An 18282-nucleotide genomic window follows, 5' to 3' on the forward strand; every position below is an offset into this window, starting at 1 on the left:
TGAGTCACTGATGTGATCTTCCTGTCCGGGTTGGCGCCCCCCCCTTGGATTCGTGCAGTGGCGGAGATCTTCGTGGGCTATATTCGGCCTTGTCTCAGGATAGTAAGTTGATGGTTGAAGATATCCCTAGTGGTGTGGGGTAAATTTAAGGATGCTCTCTCTATCTTTTTTCTCTCTCTCTGAGGACCTGAGCCCTAGGACCATGCTTCAGGACTACCTGGCCTGATGACTTCTTGCTGTCCCCAGTCCACCTGGTCGTGCTGTAGCTCCAGTTTCAACTGTTCTGCCCGCGGCAATGGAACCCTGACCTGTTCACCTGACGTGCTACCTTGTCCCAGACCTGCTGTTTTCAACTCTCTAGAGACAGCATGAGCGGTAGAGATACTCTGAATGATCGGCTATAAACATCAGTAACATGTAACATCAGCTGATGTAAGAAGGGCTTTATAAATACATTTGATTGATTGATTTTGACAAGCATATATAGTTTAAACGAGGCAAGTCAACTAGAAATGGAATGGTATTACTGTATAGTCAATGGATTACACGGTTCTGAGTGAGGGTGTTTTGCAGGAAAAGTACAAGTTTTTCTCAAAGCCATCTCATTACAATCACACTGGTAGCACACTGGTATTGCTCAAGAGAAAATAAGAGTATTTGTGTAAACCATTTGTGTAAACCTTAGTGGGATTACGGCCTGAAAGACTATTTTATTCTGTAGACGGCTGACTTTCTCAATTGTGTATTGACCCTGTACTTTCGAACTCATAACGCACAAACACAATGTGGATTTGCTGTTCATGGTTGTACATTTTTTCACAGGCATCTGTATATTTACAGGATGAGCAATATGGCTGGTGTCAATTTCATGCTGCAGGGTCATGTCAGGATGAGCATGCAGGAAGGGTACCACATGAGGGAGGATGATGTCTTCCGTGTAACGCACAGCGTTGAGATTGCCTGCAATGACAACAAGCTCAGTCCAATGATGCTGTGACACACCGCCCCAGACCATGACGGACCCTCCACCTCCAAATGTATCCCGCTCCAGAGTACAGGCCTCGGTGTAACGCTCATTCCTTCGATGATAAACGCAAATCCGACCATCACCCCTGGTGGGACAAAATCGCGACTCGTCAGTGAAGATAATTTTTTGCCAGTCCTGTCTGGTCCAGCGACAGTGGGTTTGTGCCCATAGGTGATGTTGTTGCCGGTGATGTATGGTGAGGACCTGCCTTACAACAGGCCTACAAGCACTCAGTCCAGACTCTCTCAGCCTATTGCAGACAGTCTGAACACTGATGGAGAAATTGTGCGTTCCTGGTGTAACTCGAGCAGTTGTTGTTGCTGTCCTGTACCTGTCCCGCAGGATGTACCAATCCTGTGCAGGTGTTGTTACACGTGGTCTTCCCCTGCGAGGACGATCAGCTGTCCGTCCTGTCTCCCTGTAGTGCTGTCTTAGGCGTCTCAGTACGGACAATGCAATTTATTGCCCTGGCAACATTTGCAGTCCTCATGCCTCCTTGCAGCATTCTTAAGGCACGTTCACACAGATGAGCAAGGACCCTGGGCATCTTTATTTTGCTGTTTTTCCAGAGTCCGTAGAAAGGCCTCTTTAGTGTCCTACGTTTTCATAACTGTGACTTTAATTGCCTACCATCTGTAAGCTGTTAGTGTCTTAACGACTGTTCCACAGCTGCATGGTCATTAATTGTTCATGGTTCATTGAACAAGAATGGGAAACAATGTTAAAACCCTTTACAATGAAGATCTGGAGTTATTTGGATATTTACGAATTATCTTTGAAAGACAGGGTCCTGACATAGGGGCGTTTCTTTTTTTGCTGAGTTTGTAGTCTTCAAATATTTATTGGAGTTTCCTTTTTTTAATGCAACATAAAACAAAACATGCCACAATATTTAATAAGCCGTTTAAATGATTTAATAATAATAATAATTGTATTAATCAGATATGAGGTTAAGACCCAGATGCAGACCATGTCGAATAAACAATAGTTTAATGTTCCAACAAGGGCAGGCAATAGACAGGTCAAGGCAGGCAGGGGTCAGAAAACTAGAGGTGGGTCAATGGTCCCGGACGATAGGAAGGGGTCAGGGTACGGCAGAGGTCGGTAATCCAGAGGGGGCAAAGGTACAGGTCGGGCAGGCAGGCTCAGGGTCAGGGATAGGCAGAGTGGTCAGGCAGGCGGTCTCGGAGTCAGGACAGGCAAGGGTCAAAACGGTGAGGGCGAGAAAAGAGACTGGAAAAAGCAGGAGCTGAGACAAAATGCTGATTGACTTGAACAAACAAGATTATAACAACATTTACAACTGACAGGGGCAGCTCTAGCAGGGAAGAAATTTGACCAACTAACTTGCCACGTTAAAAGTCACTGAGCTCTTCAGTAAAGACATTCTACTGCCAATGTTTGTATATGGAGATTGCATGGGTGTGAGCTCGATTTTATACACCAGTCAGTAATGGGTGTGGCTGGAATAGCCAAATTCACACATACTTTTGTATATTTCTTCATTAAACTACTTTTAATGTCTAGAAATACCAACTTCGATGTTGGGAGTGAACTGTCAGTTTAATGAGGATACTTCCATGAAGAAGAGGTCTTGGTTCTCAGCATTTATTTACAAGTCTTCCATTAAATTGTATGATGTGATACAAACTCAGTACTCAGAAATGTACTCCTATTTACATGTGTAATTCTCAAGTCCCAAATCCTAACTTGAGATCTGTGCGTATAACTGGAGTTTTTGAAAATCTTCCATTGACATCAATGGGCACTCAAGTCAAGTTAAGATTCAGACCTACATCTATTTCCATTTCTCAAGATGTCACATTATTACTGCACATGTTGTAAGTCAATGATTTATATATAAACTAGATTACTGTTTTGGCGGCTCTATTGAAGCCACCATGCCTCCATCTTGGCACTCCCTCAACGTAAAAAATATATTTTGGAAGCTACAGAAATGAATTTATTAATTTCTAAATTTGTTTTTGCCACAACTATTCTATTCCAGACACCTTATTGCATACTTTTACATTGTATTATGTGAGCTAAACATACAAATAAAATATAGAAAAACGTTTAAAGTATCTTTTTTTGAGATCACCAATGTTACTGTCCCAACAATAAACAAATATTTAAATACATGTCATTTTGTCCCTGAAACATTTAATTGAAATACTGTAGAATTCCATGTATTCCTATGAAGGACTGCTCCAACTGGGGAGTGCCAAAATGGCCGACTGGTGGCTTTAAAGCCTGTCAATGGCCAACACATAGCATCTGCAATCCAGGGATCATATACATCATTGCTGTAAACTCCCGATTCAAATATCTGACCAATTAAGGAACTCTGATTTTCATATTTGATTCAACATTCATCTTTAGCATTATACAATTGAGCAGTAGAACATGATGCAAAGCAAAACATCTGAGATATTTGTGCCAATGAAAAATCAGAATATAATATACCAGCTTGACGCTGGTTGTGTTCATAACAGGGTCAAATATGACGACATCAGATACAGTTCAAAAATACTAGCAAGGTTGCCCAAAGTTTATGCGCAAGATTTGTGGAATAAATACAAACATATGAAATCATTCCGATCATTTTCATCCAATATAACATGCTAAATTCCTGACAAACTATACAGTATCTACAGAGGTTGTGACATGGTTTTGCTTGTAGCTCATCTTTGTCAGATCTTGTTCTGCAGACAAGAGTTTGCCTGGAAAAATAAATAAAGATTATCAGTTAAATAAACATACATTTACTAAAGATGTTCATTAATATCTATCGTATAGATTCTTATTTTCTTGATCAAGCATGTTAATATGTTTAATGTGGGTTTGTCTGGGTTTAGGTCCTGTGGGCTTGACCAGCCCTAAACATAAATATCCCAAAAGTGAAATTGCTTCTTCAAGTGATTCAAACCACACACACACACAACAAGCCTGTTTTTGCCATTCGTCAAAAATAATCACACATTTTGATTGAGCCTCAAATGGGAGCAGATTGCTCAATGAATTACCCACAATCTGAAGTGGGGAGAGGCAGCATTGTATAGGCCTCTTCCCATACAATATTGAGCCATAACATTTGAGGCTATTATCAATATGATAATATTGGTGTGAGTCAATCTGTCACCTTTACTACCAAAGTAAATACAGTGGTATCAATCACCATAAAAACAATGTGCCGGGTATCATTTCCAGGAAGTATCCCATATAAGCCTTAAGAGTGACATATAGTGTTATTAAGAATCAATGAAAGATTGTAGAGCTTTGCTGTGCATGGGCATGCTGGGTATTGATCCAATATAATCTAATATTAAATAGCTAAAACAAACTGTTTTAAATGTTTTTAACTGGAAATATCCTCTGCCCACAGCAGGGTGTTTGGATGACACTTGACACAGTGAAGCCATATCTATTTCATTCTTAACCTCAAATAAATCTTAGCCATGATTGTGTTGCAAATGATTTACATAAATTCCTGCAATGTGATTACCTGACTGTTTCCTTTAACTCATTCCACCGTGTTGTGTATTTTGAAAAGTTTGATGTATGTTTGTGCTCTGCTTGTATGTAATCTGCTGCAAACTAATTAAACCTCTGTACAGGACCAGGACATTTTAAATCTGTATATATATATATATATACTGCTAAAAAAAACAAGGGAACTCTAAAATAACACATCCTAGATATGAATGAATTAAATATTCTTATTAAATACTTTTTTATTTACATAGTTGAATGTGCTGACAACAAAATCACACAAAAATGATCAATGGAAATCAAATTTATCAACCCATGGAGGTCTGGATTTGGAGTCACACTCAAACTTAAAGTCGAAAACCACACTACAGGCTGATCCAACTTTGATGTAATGTCCTTAAAACAAGTCAAAATGAGGCTAGTAGTTTGTGTGGCCTCCACGTGCCTGTATGACCTCCCTACAACGCCTGGGCATGTTCCTGATGAGGTGGCGGATGGTCTCCTGAGGGATCTCCTCCCAGACCTGGACTAAAGCATCCGCCAACTCCTGGACAGTCTGTGGTGCAACGTGGATGGAGCGAGACATGATGTCCCAGATGTGCTCAATTGGATTCAGGTCTGGGGAACGGGCGGGCCAGTCCATAGCATCAATGCCTTCCTCTTGCAGGAACTGCTGACACACTCCAACCACATGAGGTCTAGCATTGTCTTGTATTAGGAGGAACCCAGGGCCAACCGCACCAGCATATGGTCTCACAAGGGGTCTGAGGATCTCATCTCGGTACCTAATGGCAGTCAGGCTACCTCTGGCGAGCACATGGAGGGCTGTGCAGCTCCACAAAGAAATGCCACCCCACACCATGACTGACCCACCGCCAAACCGGTCATGCTGGAGGATGTTGCAGGCAGCAGAACATTCTCCACGGCGTCTCCAGACTGTCACGTCTGTCACATGTGCTCAGCGTGAACCTGCTTTCATCTGTGAAGAGCACAGGGCGCCAGTGGCGAATTTGCCAATCTTGCTGTTCTCGGGCAAATGCCAAACGTCCTGCATGGTGTTGGGCTGTAAGCACAACCCCCACCTGTGGACGTTGGGCCCTCATACCACCCTCATGGAGTCTGTTTATGACCGTTTGAGCAGACACATGCACATTTGTGGCCTGCTGGAGGTCATTTTGCAGGGCTCTGGCAGTGCTCCTCCTGCTCCTCCTTGCACAAAGGCGGAGGTAGCGGTCCTGCTGCTGGGTTGTTGCCGTCCTACGGCCTCCTCCACGTCTCCTGATGTACTGGCCTGTCTCCTGGTAGCGCCTCCATGCTCTGGACACTACGCTGACAGATACAGCAAACCTTCTTGCCACAGCTCGCATTGATGTTCCATCCTGGATTAGCTGCACTACCTGAGCCACTTGTGTTGGTTGTAGACTCCGTCTCCTGCTACCACTAGAGTGAAAGCACCGCCAGCATTCAAAAGTGACCAAAACATCAGCCAGGAAGCATAGGAACTGAGAAATGGTCTGTGGTTATCACCTGCAGAACCACTCCTTTATTGGGGGTGTCTTGCTAATTGCCTATAATTTCCACCTGTTGTCTATTCCATTTGCACAACAGCATGTGAAATGTATTGTCAATCAGTGTTGCTTCCTTTGATTTCACAGAAGTGTGATTGACTTGGAGTTACATTGTGTTGTTTAAGTGTTCCCTGTATTTTTTTGAGCAGTGTATATAATTCTTGCATTTTGACATAAATAATTGTAAAAGTAATCGTAGACCAGTATTATGTGGTTGAATTTATATGTATTACTAACAATAGCAATATGTTATTTCTATGTCACAGGTCAATGATATTTTAAGCCTTATTTTAGAGTGACATAACATTCACAACCAATCCAGAACGGTCTTACATTTTGGGTGTGTTAAAACCACCAATCAGGAGCTGTGTTGGGTTTAGGTACCTGTTGGTATGTCACCTCCACATCTTCCTGCTCAGGGGTTCACTATGTACATGCCAGTTTTTTTCTTCTTTCGTGGGTCATCCTGCTGAGAGATGTAACTCAGTATCAGACAGATGCATTCATTTCAGAGATTACCATTTAAACACCCCTTCCTATAATGTCTACTGTCAGATCATCCCAGCCACACTAAACATATGCAAAAATGGTACAGCCAAATTTAATTGCTAATCCAATATACTTAACACTCCCAGTACTAAAATATTTGGCTTAAAGTGTTTCACTCTGTCTTCTCAGTTTGCAGCTGTTGCCTTGATGTGGTTCTGTACCCAGCCACAATGTTTTCCCCACTATATGGTTCTTTCCATCTGTGGCTAACGCAGATAAGCACCAGCTTTTGACAAAAAGTTGCACTTGAGTTCTTACATCCGGAAAACTAAAGTACTTCCAAAAGGAAGGCCTCCGAGATGAAAGAGGAAGCTGAATGATCAAAATCTAAATCAATATTGTTCATATTCTTATTTTATTGCTCAAGATAAGTATTTTCAAAAGTACTGAGGGGGCCAGGTACATTGAATAAAGTTGTATTGCATTACACTAAATATTGTATTAGTAATATTAGCAGCTATAATATTCAACATCTCCAGAGCCAATGGCAGAAAAAGGCTATGTTGAGGTATACCACTATAAGTATCTGGTCAGATGATCAGACTTCATGTTTAGAGGTATTCTTACAATAGTCTCAAAGGTCTTGCCATTGGGTTGCTCCTGTACAGGGGCTTGGGGGACATATGTGGGGAAAGAGTCCATGTTGGGGGTGCTCTTTTTTTCATGAGCGTACGGACCATCTGACCTTTTACAGCACCAGCGCACCACCTGTTGAGAAAGTAACGTATAAGAAAGCTATCAGACAGTGAGGAAAACTGTTGCCGTTCAAGTGTCACAAAATATATATTTTTTAGAATGTACACAAACTACCATGCAGGTTACTCACCATCATGATGAAGATGATAATGAGGAGCAGCAGGATGACAGCGGCTAACACCAACAGCGCAATGGCCCATCCCGGTACCCAGTCACTGAACCCACCACCATTATCCCTGGATGCTGCGTTGGCAGTTGTGCTAGATTTAGTTGTGGTGCTTGACTGAGGCCCGATGGAAGGCTTCAGGGGACGGTTGGTTAAACCACCAGATGGGGAGATGTTTGGTCTCTTACTGTTTCTTTTTGGGTCCACCGTCCCAGGTGAAGGACTGGCACCATGACTTGTGGTGGGTGGATGAATTGTATTAGTCTTGTAGTTTCCTCCTGAACCACCAGTTGTCATTGAAGATGACATATTTGTAGGACTGGATGTAGGGAGTACACTATTGTTTCTCTTTCCGCTGCCTTTAGTGGAAGAGAAGGTTACTACGGTAATTGGATCTTGTGTGGTTTTGTCAAAAGAGGGATCTTTCGTAATTGTAGATGGAGCCAATGGGGTGGAAGTTGTTGGAAATGTCATTGTTGTAGTTGAAGCCAATGGGGTTGTTGGAATTTTGGTAGTTGTAGCTGGAGCCAGTGGGGTGGAATATGTTGGAATTTTCATAGTTGTATTTGTAGACAATAGGGTGGTTGTCGGAATTGTTGCAGTTATATTTGGAGCCAATGAGGTGAATGTTGTAGTAATTTTTGTAGAAGTAGTTAGAACCAATGGAGTGGAATTTGTAGGAATATTCATAGAAGTAGTTAGAACCAATGGAGTTGAATTTGTAGGAATGTTAATAGTTGTATTTAGAGCCAATGTGGTGAAAGTTGTTGGAATTTTCATAGTTGTATTTGTAACCAACAGGGTGGTTGTGGTTGGAATTGTCGCAGTTATATTTGGAGCCAATGAGGTGAATTTTGTAGGAATTTTTGTAGAAGTAGTTAGAGCCAATGGAGTGGAATTTGTAGGAATGTTTATAGTTGTAGTTAGAGCCAATGGAGTGGAATTTGTTGGAATATTCATAGAAGTAGTTAGAACCAATGGAGTTGAATTTGTAGGAATGTTAATAGTTGTATTTAGAGCTAATGTGGTGGAAGTTGTTGGAATTTTCATAGTTGTATTTGTAACCAACAGGGTGGTTGTGGTTGGAATTGTCGCAGTTATATTTGGAGCCAATGAGGTGAATGTTGTAGTAATTTTTGTAGAAGTAGTTAGAGCCAATGGAGTGGAATTCGTAGGAATGTTTATAGTTGTAGTTAGAGCCAATGGAGTGGAATTTGTAGGAATGTTCATAGTTGTATTTGTAGCCAATGGTGTGATTGTTGGTGGGTTAGTAGGGGTTGCAGTCATGTGAGTTATTGTTGTAGTAGGTGTGGTGGGGGTGGTTATGGTTGAGGTGGGGGTGGTTATGGTTGAGGTTGGAGGCCCAACTTTTTCTGCTGAAAAGAGAAAGGGGGAAATCACTCAGGTAAAAAAAATCTGAGTAATGATGTAATATGTAACATGATGGAAAAATGCAATTAGTATATTTGTATGTCTTACATTCAATATAATTTGTATCTATCTGGAGAAGGGCAGAAGGATTGGCGTTGATATAATTCAGGAAATCAAACTTGACCACAAATCCATTGATAGACGTTGTGTTGAAAACTATGTCAGCGTTTGCGATCACTGATCCATTTCTGTAAAAGATAAGATTCAGAAAATTAAGAATGTTAGATGATACAGTATAATAAAATATTCCCACCCAACCTTGACCGGGTGGAGGTGGGCATTAAACACGTCTTGTAAACCAGAAGATCACAGCCATTTTCAGCGTTTTCATTTTGTTTCAAAGTTTGATATGGCTGTTTAAAACACTACCACAACCCACCAAAACATAACCTTAAAGTTCTTTCGACATTGAAGCTATACATTTGACAAGTTTACATAGTTTAGACGAGGCAAGTCATTCCAATTCATAATTTCATGTTTCAGTCTGTCAAGGACCGATATAAATGCAGTGAGTTTATACTTTAGTTACACATCCTCTCAAAAGCTGATCTAAAGGACCCAGGTGACTTAGTCAAGCTTACTGTACCTGAAAGTCATTGTTGCAACGCCCTCATAAGTGGATGCTGTTCCGGATGTAGAAGACTTGTAGGCATCAGCAAGCTGAAAAATACTCAATTATGTCACAATTTTCATCATTGTCATGAGACCATCACATTTAGAGATAATTCCTGCTGTGATAATATTGTATGTAAATGAGTAAGCCTTTTCCGAGCCAGAACAGCACATAGGCCCGTGCTGTGGTATAGTTTATATAGTGGTGTTGTTTAAATCAAGGCATGGTTCTCAATCTTACCAGTTGGCTGACCTCGTCATACATTTTCTTGTAGTCCTCGGAATTTGGATTCAATAGGGAGTCATTGAAGACCCGATTGGTGATCTTTATGTCCATCTGGAATACCATTTTGTTTGTTGGGGTGGTGCTCATAATTGCTGGAGTGACTGACCACAGGGAACCTGTGGCAAGTAAAAATATTCACCTTACTCAAGTGGATCATTTAAGTGTAACATGGACTTCTATAGCCTTCATCTTGGGAATCAGAGGATTTTTGAGGTAGCCTAAAGTACTAACAGATGTAGGATCTTCATTTGAGCCAGTTTTCTACAGCAGGAAAATCTGCAGCAACAGAAAATGTGAATTATGTGGATTATAACAAATTGACAATTTCTATAAGAGTTGATACATTTTTCATTATGGCAAATCAGGTCTGACATAAAGGGAAATGACTAACTTTAGAAGCCTTTTTAAACCTGGAAAATTCACGACAAATGTGCATTTCCTGCCGTGCAGGAAAATTGTCAGCAGTAAAAGAGTGATGAAATTAATATCCTATCTCTGTAGCACACACAGAGCTGTTGGCTGTATAGTTTGAGATTCCAATGGATTCAACGTCGGGTATAAATGATATATATAAATGTTATGATTAGAAAAGATTCCTCTCAAGACCTTTACAAGCCAGAATGATAAATACATCTATATTTTAACTTACTTTACCGGCTGTCCGTGTAAAGTAAATTCAAATCTCATTTTATTTAACATTCTGGCTTGTAGAGGTTGTGAGTGGAATATTTATACTCCTTATTCAAATGCTCATTTATGCCCAATGTAGAATTCAATTCAAAATATCAGGTCTTCAGGCTAGGGTTGAGAGTGTATATAAAAGTAATGCAGTGAGCAAATCTGGTGGCCCATTAGGAAACATAACAATCATAATGGAGTATCAGCTACTCATAAAGGTGTGGTATTCATTTGGTTTACTCTTTAGCTTTAGATTACTCTATCCACATCAGACATCAATAGAAGTACAATACCCCTCTCAAAAGTGTTATCACTTAGATTGACTTTGCTAATTAGTTGTTGCAGGACACTCATGGAGTTCTGACTGTAGAGAATACTCTTGAGCGATTCCATAACTGTCATTATTATGCAGGCCATTTAGGGTTGGAAACCCAGTATACAATGTCCATTGTCCTTTCAGCTCAAATTAGTCAAAACCAAAGTAGATCGAGTTGAATTATGGATATATTTCAAAATAATAGTATTATCATGTCACAGAAAGTAGGGCACCTTTTCCCACTCAAAATCCATCAAGTACACCTGAATCACCAGTTGGGCCAAATTATAGCCTGTCTAATTTGTAGCCTGTCTAAATCTAACAATTTTGCACGCCCAATTTTTCAGTTTTTGATTTGTTAAAAAAGTTTGAAATATCCAATAAATGTCGTTCCACTTCATGATTGTGTCCCACTTGTTGTTGATTCTTCACAAAAAAATACAGTTTTATATCTTTATGTTTGAAGCATGAAATGTGGCAAAAGGTCGCAAAGTTCAAGGGGGCCGAATACTTTCGCAAGGCACTGTACTTTACAGCACAAAGGAAAACAGTTCAGAGCGGAGGTGCTGATCGTGGAAAAGAGTGTACAGCCTATTCTAGGAATCAATGCATGTGAAAAGCTCAATTTGTTGAAAAGAGTGTATGTAGTGACATCACAGGCTGAAAATGACCAAGAATCACTACTGGCTGAATATGAGGATGTGTGAGGGTATTGGATGTTTACCAGGAGAACACAAAATATGTACTGATGACAAAATTACTCCAGTTGTGCATGCATGCAGAAAAATTCCATTTGCACTGAGGAAAAAGCTCAAGGAGGAACTCTGATACATGGAAAAGATAGACGTCATCACAAAAATGGATGAACCTACAGACTGGGTAAGCTCACTGGTTATTGTGGTGATAGATCTCAACAAAGCAATCAAGCGAGAGCATTTCAAGTTGCCAACCAGAGAAGAGATAATGTCGCAGTTTGCTGGTGCAAAGTGGTTCAGTAAGCTTGATGCCTCATCAGGATTCTGGCAAATGAAGCTAGAAGATGCAAGCTCAAGGCTAGGCACATTCAACACACCTGAGGGCAGGTACAGATTTCTTCGTCTACCATATAGGATTCTCTCTGCACCAGAGGTCTACCACAAGACAATCCACATGACCTTCAAGTACATTCCTGGAGTGGAGACCATGATGGATGACATCATTGTCTGGCGGTCCACAAAAGAAGAACACGACGCGAGAGTGAGACAAGTGCTGGACCTGACACAGAAAGTCAACCTAAAACGAAACAAGGACAAATGCGAATTTGGTGTGAAAACACTTACCTTCGTGGGAGACGTACTTTCAGAGGATGGAGTCAAACCAGACCTGAGGAAAACATCAGCCATCAACAACATGGAGCGCCCGAAGAACAAGGACAACGCGAGACAACGCGAGACGCTTTATGGGCATGATCCCCTACCTTGCAATGTTCATACCTCAACTGTCAGCACAGTCCACTCCACTCAGATGTCTTCTGGAACAGAAAAATGAATGTGAATTGTCCCATGAACAGGAAAACTGCTTCAAAAACCTAAAGACAATCACAGAAGAGCCAGTGCTCAGGTTCTATGATCCAGAGAAAAGCACAAGGATTTCTGCAGACACTTCACAGTTTGGCCTGGGAGCAGTTCTTCTGCAACAGCATGACGACACATGGCAACCCGTCGCTTATGCTTCCAGAGCCTTGACAGGCGCAGAGACAAGGTATGCACAAATAGAGAAAGAACTACTGGCGAGTACATACGCTTGCAAAAGTGTTCTCCGATACATCTACGGAAGAGACTTCGAAGTAGAAACCAACCACAAACCATTGATGTCAATCATGTCTAAGCCACTGAATGATTGTCCAATGAGAATCCAGAGAATGTTGATCAGACTGCAAAAGTATGATGTGAAGATGATCTATACCCCGGGAAAGTTAATGTTCGTCACCGACACTCTTTCTCGAGCAGTCGACAAGAAAGAGAGCTTCGGCACACAGAAAAACACTGAGATTTAGGCCTACGTCGACATGATCGTAGCATCACTTCCTGTGTCTTCTGAGAGAATGGATCAGATCAAAGGAGAGACCGCAGCAGACCAAACAATGACAGAGTTGAAAGAAACAACACTGATGGGATGGCCTGCAGAGAAAAACAACTGTCCAAGGAGAATACAGGATTACTGGATGTGCAGAGCAGAGCAGAGCAGAGCTCACTGTTGTGGATGACATAGTGTTCAAAGGAAACAAGATTGTCATTCCCATGACACTATGCAAAGAAATGCTACAGAAAATACGAGTGCCACTTGGGTGAGGAAAAATGTAAACAACGAGCACGAGAAGTAATGTACTGGCCAAGAATGAACCAGGAAATCAGCCAGACCACTGCTTCATGTGAACTGTGTTTGACCTACAGGCCAAAGCAGCAAGCAGAGCCGCTAATGCCTCATCCAGCACCCAACAGACAATACTACAAAGTTGGAGTTGACCTTTTTGAGTGCAATTGCAAAAGTCACATTGTTGTTACCAACTACTACTCAAACTACCCTGAAGTAGCAACACTGCCACCTACCTCCAGCAAAGCTGTAATCACCTACCTGAAATCAGTCTTTGCTAGACATGGGGTTGCGTCTGAACTGTACTCGGACAATGGCCTGCAGTTCTCAAGTTTCGGATTCCGATCGTTCACTAACGACTGGGGATTCCAACACAACACCTCCAGCCCCAACTACCCAAGGTCCAACAGCTTAGCAGAGAGTTCAGTCAAAATTGTCAAAGGTCTGATGAAAAATGCACACGATGGAAAGTAGGATTTCTGATGATCTACCGCAGCACACCGCTGCAGAAAGGACTTTCACCTGCACAAATGTTGATGGGACGTCGCATCAGAACCAACCTACCCATCCATGAGGACTTGCTAACACCCAGAGGTGCTCACAAGGTCAAACTTGAGGGAAAAACAGAAAGACAAACAAAAACAGCGACACGACAAAAGTGCAAGACACTTACCTGAACTGTAACCTAGAGATTATGTACGACTCCAAGACATCACTACAGGAATCTGGATGCAGCAAGGGTGTGTTAAGAGAGAAGTTGCACCGCAATCCTATGAGATCCAAACGGAGCATGGATCACAACTGAGACGAAACAGAGTGGATCTAAGGCTTCAGCCATTCCCTCAAAGGACTGAGGATCATCAGGAGGATACTGCTGAAGCGTCAAATGCCTTTAGAAAATGACAAATCAGTCAGAACACCTTGACTGACAGGACAGGAAGGACTTCAGCAGAACGACCAAAAAAGGACTGTCAGAGCCCATGAAAGGCTTATTGAGAATTGCTCCAAAAAATATATATACTAAAAAAGGGGCACCTGGACTGAATGTTTTGTGCATGTCAAAAGAATTAGATCCACAATAGAGTATTGTTGGGCAGACTATATTTAGTTTAAAAAATTATAAAAATATCAGAATATGTGTATTTCCTCTTAAGGTATGAGAGCAATGTAAAAAAAAAAAAATTGGGGGAAAGAAATGTGTGTTATTGAAAATTGCGTGTTACGCAGGTTGAGTAAACAAATGTGATGTGACGTGTAGTTACATAGAAAAGTAGGTTTCTGTTAAAGGAAGGAAGATGTGTTGTTATGTGTTCATAACATTTCGACTACATTACGCAGCAGGCTATGATGGTTGAAGAATGCCTTGCATGGCTAAAGAAGGAGTTCTCTCCTTGTTTAGCCATGCATTACACTGTAAAGTTGTTGTATTCGGCGCACGTGACAAATAAACTTTTATTTGATTCTAGCTGAAGTATATGTTCATTGAAAGTAGTTAAACCTATGCCCCGGTTTGTCATTATATAAGGAACAAACATAACACTTTGCACCTGCACATGGGGACAAAGATCGCACTTTCTGGAGAAATGTCCTCTGGTCTGATGAAACAAAAATAGAACTGTTTGGCCATAATGACCATCCTTATGTTAGGAGGAAAAAGGGGGAGGCTTGCACACCGAAGAACACCATCCCAACCGTGAAGCACGGGGGTGGCAGCATCATGTTGTGGGGGTGCTTTGCTGCAGGAGGGACTGGTGCACTTCACAAAATAGATGGCATCATGAAGAAAAGTATGTGGATATATTGAAGCAACATCTCAAGACATCAAGACATCAGTCAGGAAGTTAAAGCTTGGTCGCAAATGGGTCTTCCAAATGAACAATGACCCCAAGCATACTTCCAAAGTTGTGGCAAAATAGCTTAAGGACAACAAAGTCAAGGTACTGGAGTGGCTATCACAAAGCCCCGACCTCAATCCCATAGCAAATGTGTGGGCAGAACTGAAAAAGCGTGTGCGAGCAAGGAGGCCTACAAACCTGACTCAGTTACACCAGCTCTGTCAGGAGGAATGGGCCAAAATTCACCCAACTTATTGTGGGAAGCTTGTGGAAGGCTACCCAAAACGTTTGACCCAAGTTAAACAATTTAAAGGCAATGCTAACAAATACTAATTGAGTGTATGTAAACTTCTGACCCACTGGGAATGTGATGAAAGAAATAAAAGCTGAGATAAATTATCCTCTCTCTATTCTGACATTTCACATTCTTAAAATAAAGTGGTGATCCTAACTGACCTAAGACAGGGAATTTGTACTAGGCTTGTGAAGTTTTGAAGGGTGAAAAACTGAGTTTAAATGTTAAGGCTAAGGTGTATGTAAACTTCCGACTTCAGCTGTATAATAGTGGTACAGTATATTGAAATTGATAGACAAACATATTAAATAACTATAATTGAAGGGATTGATTACTTCAAAATCAGTCTGTAAGACACTTAAACATCTCATAAAATGTGATTTTCCTGTCATTTAAGTACTACCCAAGTACCCATATAGTGTGCATCAGGTTTTTGAAAGAGATTGCATTGTAAAATCGATATAATTTCTTAATACTAAGGTATACAATATTATATATATGTATTATTGATAATATGTACATTACCAAATAGTTACAATTCCTCCAACTTCAAGCCTCAGAAATATTTCTCCTTTTTCCATAAAGCAAAAATAATGTTGCACCTACTTAATGCAGTTAAACTGGATGCATTTTCTTACCCGAGATGGCAAATATTAAGATGCATTGTGTAATCCTCAAATGGTTAGCTGAAGGTAGTACCATCTTGATGGGTAAAATCTGGCAACCAAATGTATGATACAAACAATTTAACTTCTCAAGTATGGAGTTTAATGGTGAGATGTAGTTTGTCATCTGCAGGGTGAGGTACCAGTCTTTTATCTGGGGCCACCTACGTCAGGTGTGACTCGACAGGAGCCGCGTGAGTCTGAGGCTGGGCCGTGCTAAAAGAAATTGTGAGATGTGAATCACAGCTCAACTCTGATTGCTTCGGTGATTCATGAGCTGAACCCATTTGGATCTGAAAAAACTGAATATCTTTATTTGGGCGAGGGTTCATGTCCTGACACTTGTGTAAAACATTGGCTGGGCTGCATTAACTTAATAATACAATGGGAAATGGCTTAATAGTTGTATTAGCTCCTGGATAACACTATTAAATACAATTTTAGACTGAAGAGAGCAGAAGGCATGCAATTGAGACTTGAGAGGGCTAACCAAATGGACGTTTTTCCAATACACTGTACTCTGACTTTGTGTTTTCTCAGACTAAATCAGCATTTTCATTAGCTCGATCAAAAAGCTATTTTATAATTAATTTAAACGTATTGATAACTCAATTTCAAATTTCATCATTGATGAGGACCTGTTTATACACGAACAAAACATCACATTGACTTTAGCTTCTTGACTAACCTATTCCTACAATCGTCCTTCAAAAAGGAGGGTGAGTCAAAGAAGGACACAAAGAAAATTGTTTGACGTATGTAGCTTGGCTTTCTAATCCATATATAAATAGGTTGTATTTGTTGTTGCACAGCCTTGGAGTAGGGAACACCTTTACTTACTATTATTAAGTCCTTGTATCCAACCAAAAGACTTGTCATGTTGGAACAATTAACTCACTGTTGTGGAATGGCAAACACTTTGGGATGCAACTTATCAACCACAAATAAAACTATGAATAAGACCAGGGTTGGGCAGTAACTGATTACATGGAATCGGATTTTTTTTTTTAAACGAGCTATTCAGTTACCTTGTAATCAATATTGTAATCAGATTGCAGATACTTAAAAAAAGAAATACTTGGATTCATTTTAAATTCAGAAAGTATGTTTGCAGAAAAAAACACTTTGACACATTTGTTATTGCAATGACATTCAATTCAGCATTGAGAACTAGCACAAGTTTAAGTTTGTTCCACCTGGCCACAAGTCAGAGACCACAATGATAAAACACTAAATGCGTTTGATGGATCCTTTTGTTTTCTAATGCATTTTAAAAGCGCAAGTAATCCAAAAGTAACTGTAAGTAATTATTTTATGTTGCCGAGTTGGGTTCATCCAAAAGTTACATTACTGATTACAATTTTGGATAGGTGAATAGTAACTTTAATCTATAACATTCCCAAAGTAATTTAACCAACCATGCATAAGACTCACAATATAGGCTATATATACTGCACCTAGGCTATGACTGAGCTGCCCGATTGACAATCCAACACAAATAATCAACAACACGAGGTACAGTACCTGTTTTCTTGCATTTTCTTCCATGGTCACAACATTTTTCAAGGCTGGGATTGTCTTTACCAATGTATGACCAAATTAACATCATATCACATACAGGCTGGTGAGACATTGGGTCCAGAATTTCTGTGGATTTTCAACTATAAAAAACAAAACTGTTTGCATTCTGGCTGCCTGCAATCTGTTGGCTGTCTGTATGTGGTTAGTGCCACCCAGCGGTATAATGATTCACATTTGACCTAATTTTGCCTTGTCTGCTATTTACCTATACCGTGGTCCATGAAGTGCCATCTACAGGGTTTTCAGTGTTTTTTTAATGGAAGAGCAACATGAACTAATCAATCATGATGTTATTTGACATCTATCCTGCTTATCGCAGATGTTGAATGTTATCTGCCATAAATGTAACATTTTGACTTCAATGACGCAAGAACCCTGAAAAGGTTGAGTTCAGGTAAAGAATAGATGTAAAAAAGACTGAAACAAAACACTACACATCATGCCTAGGTTTGTATGGATATCAGGATGCAAACCTCCATTTCAACATTTGACCTCTACCTGACCTCATCCATTCTGCTCAGAATGAATGTTCTTATTAAGCTTATTGTGCACTGCTAAGTTCCTCACCCAACCTCTGTAAGGGGTATTGGCAAGTGCCCATGTCAAAGGCAACAAACCAGGAGTCATCAGCCTACCACACAACATTTGACAGGATCAAACATCATATGAACTGTCACTGACTACCTCTCAAATGCCTCTCAAACCACAAAAAAAATGTAAACTGAGGCACAAG

General features: G+C 40.6%; 1 protein-coding gene across 1 annotated transcript; it reads right to left on the reverse strand.

Moving 5' to 3' along the window:
• Positions 1-2000: 2000 nt before the first annotated feature.
• On the reverse strand, positions 2001-17513 carry LOC115128491 (mucin-5AC-like). The gene is made up of 8 exons (XM_029658362.2): positions 17493-17513; positions 9783-9943; positions 9516-9589; positions 8978-9117; positions 7463-8874; positions 7204-7344; positions 6472-6556; positions 2001-3750 (listed from the first exon to the last, which is right to left on the reverse strand). The coding sequence occupies exons 2-7, from the start codon at positions 9912-9914 to the stop codon at positions 6503-6505; spliced, it is 1953 nt and encodes a 650-aa protein (XP_029514222.2). The 5' UTR covers positions 9915-9943; positions 17493-17513; the 3' UTR covers positions 2001-3750; positions 6472-6502.
• Between the last annotated feature and the right edge of the window lie 769 nt (positions 17514-18282).

This window comes from Oncorhynchus nerka, linkage group LG4, assembly GCF_034236695.1.
Source record: "Oncorhynchus nerka isolate Pitt River linkage group LG4, Oner_Uvic_2.0, whole genome shotgun sequence".
Classification (NCBI taxonomy): domain Eukaryota; kingdom Metazoa; phylum Chordata; class Actinopteri; order Salmoniformes; family Salmonidae; genus Oncorhynchus; species Oncorhynchus nerka.

Excerpts from the sequence above, each read along its gene's own strand:
- LOC115128491 (XM_029658362.2), bottom strand. The coding sequence starts at position 9,914 with ATGAGCACCACCCCAACAAACAAAATGGTATTCCAGATGGACATAAAG. Across the intron at positions 9,590-9,782 it reads ATGACGAGGTCAGCCAACTG|CTTGCTGATGCCTACAAGTC; the intron begins GTAAGATTGAGA and ends AGTATTTTTCAG. Across the intron at positions 9,118-9,515 it reads GTTGCAACAATGACTTTCAG|AAATGGATCAGTGATCGCAA; the intron begins GTACAGTAAGCT and ends TATCTTTTACAG.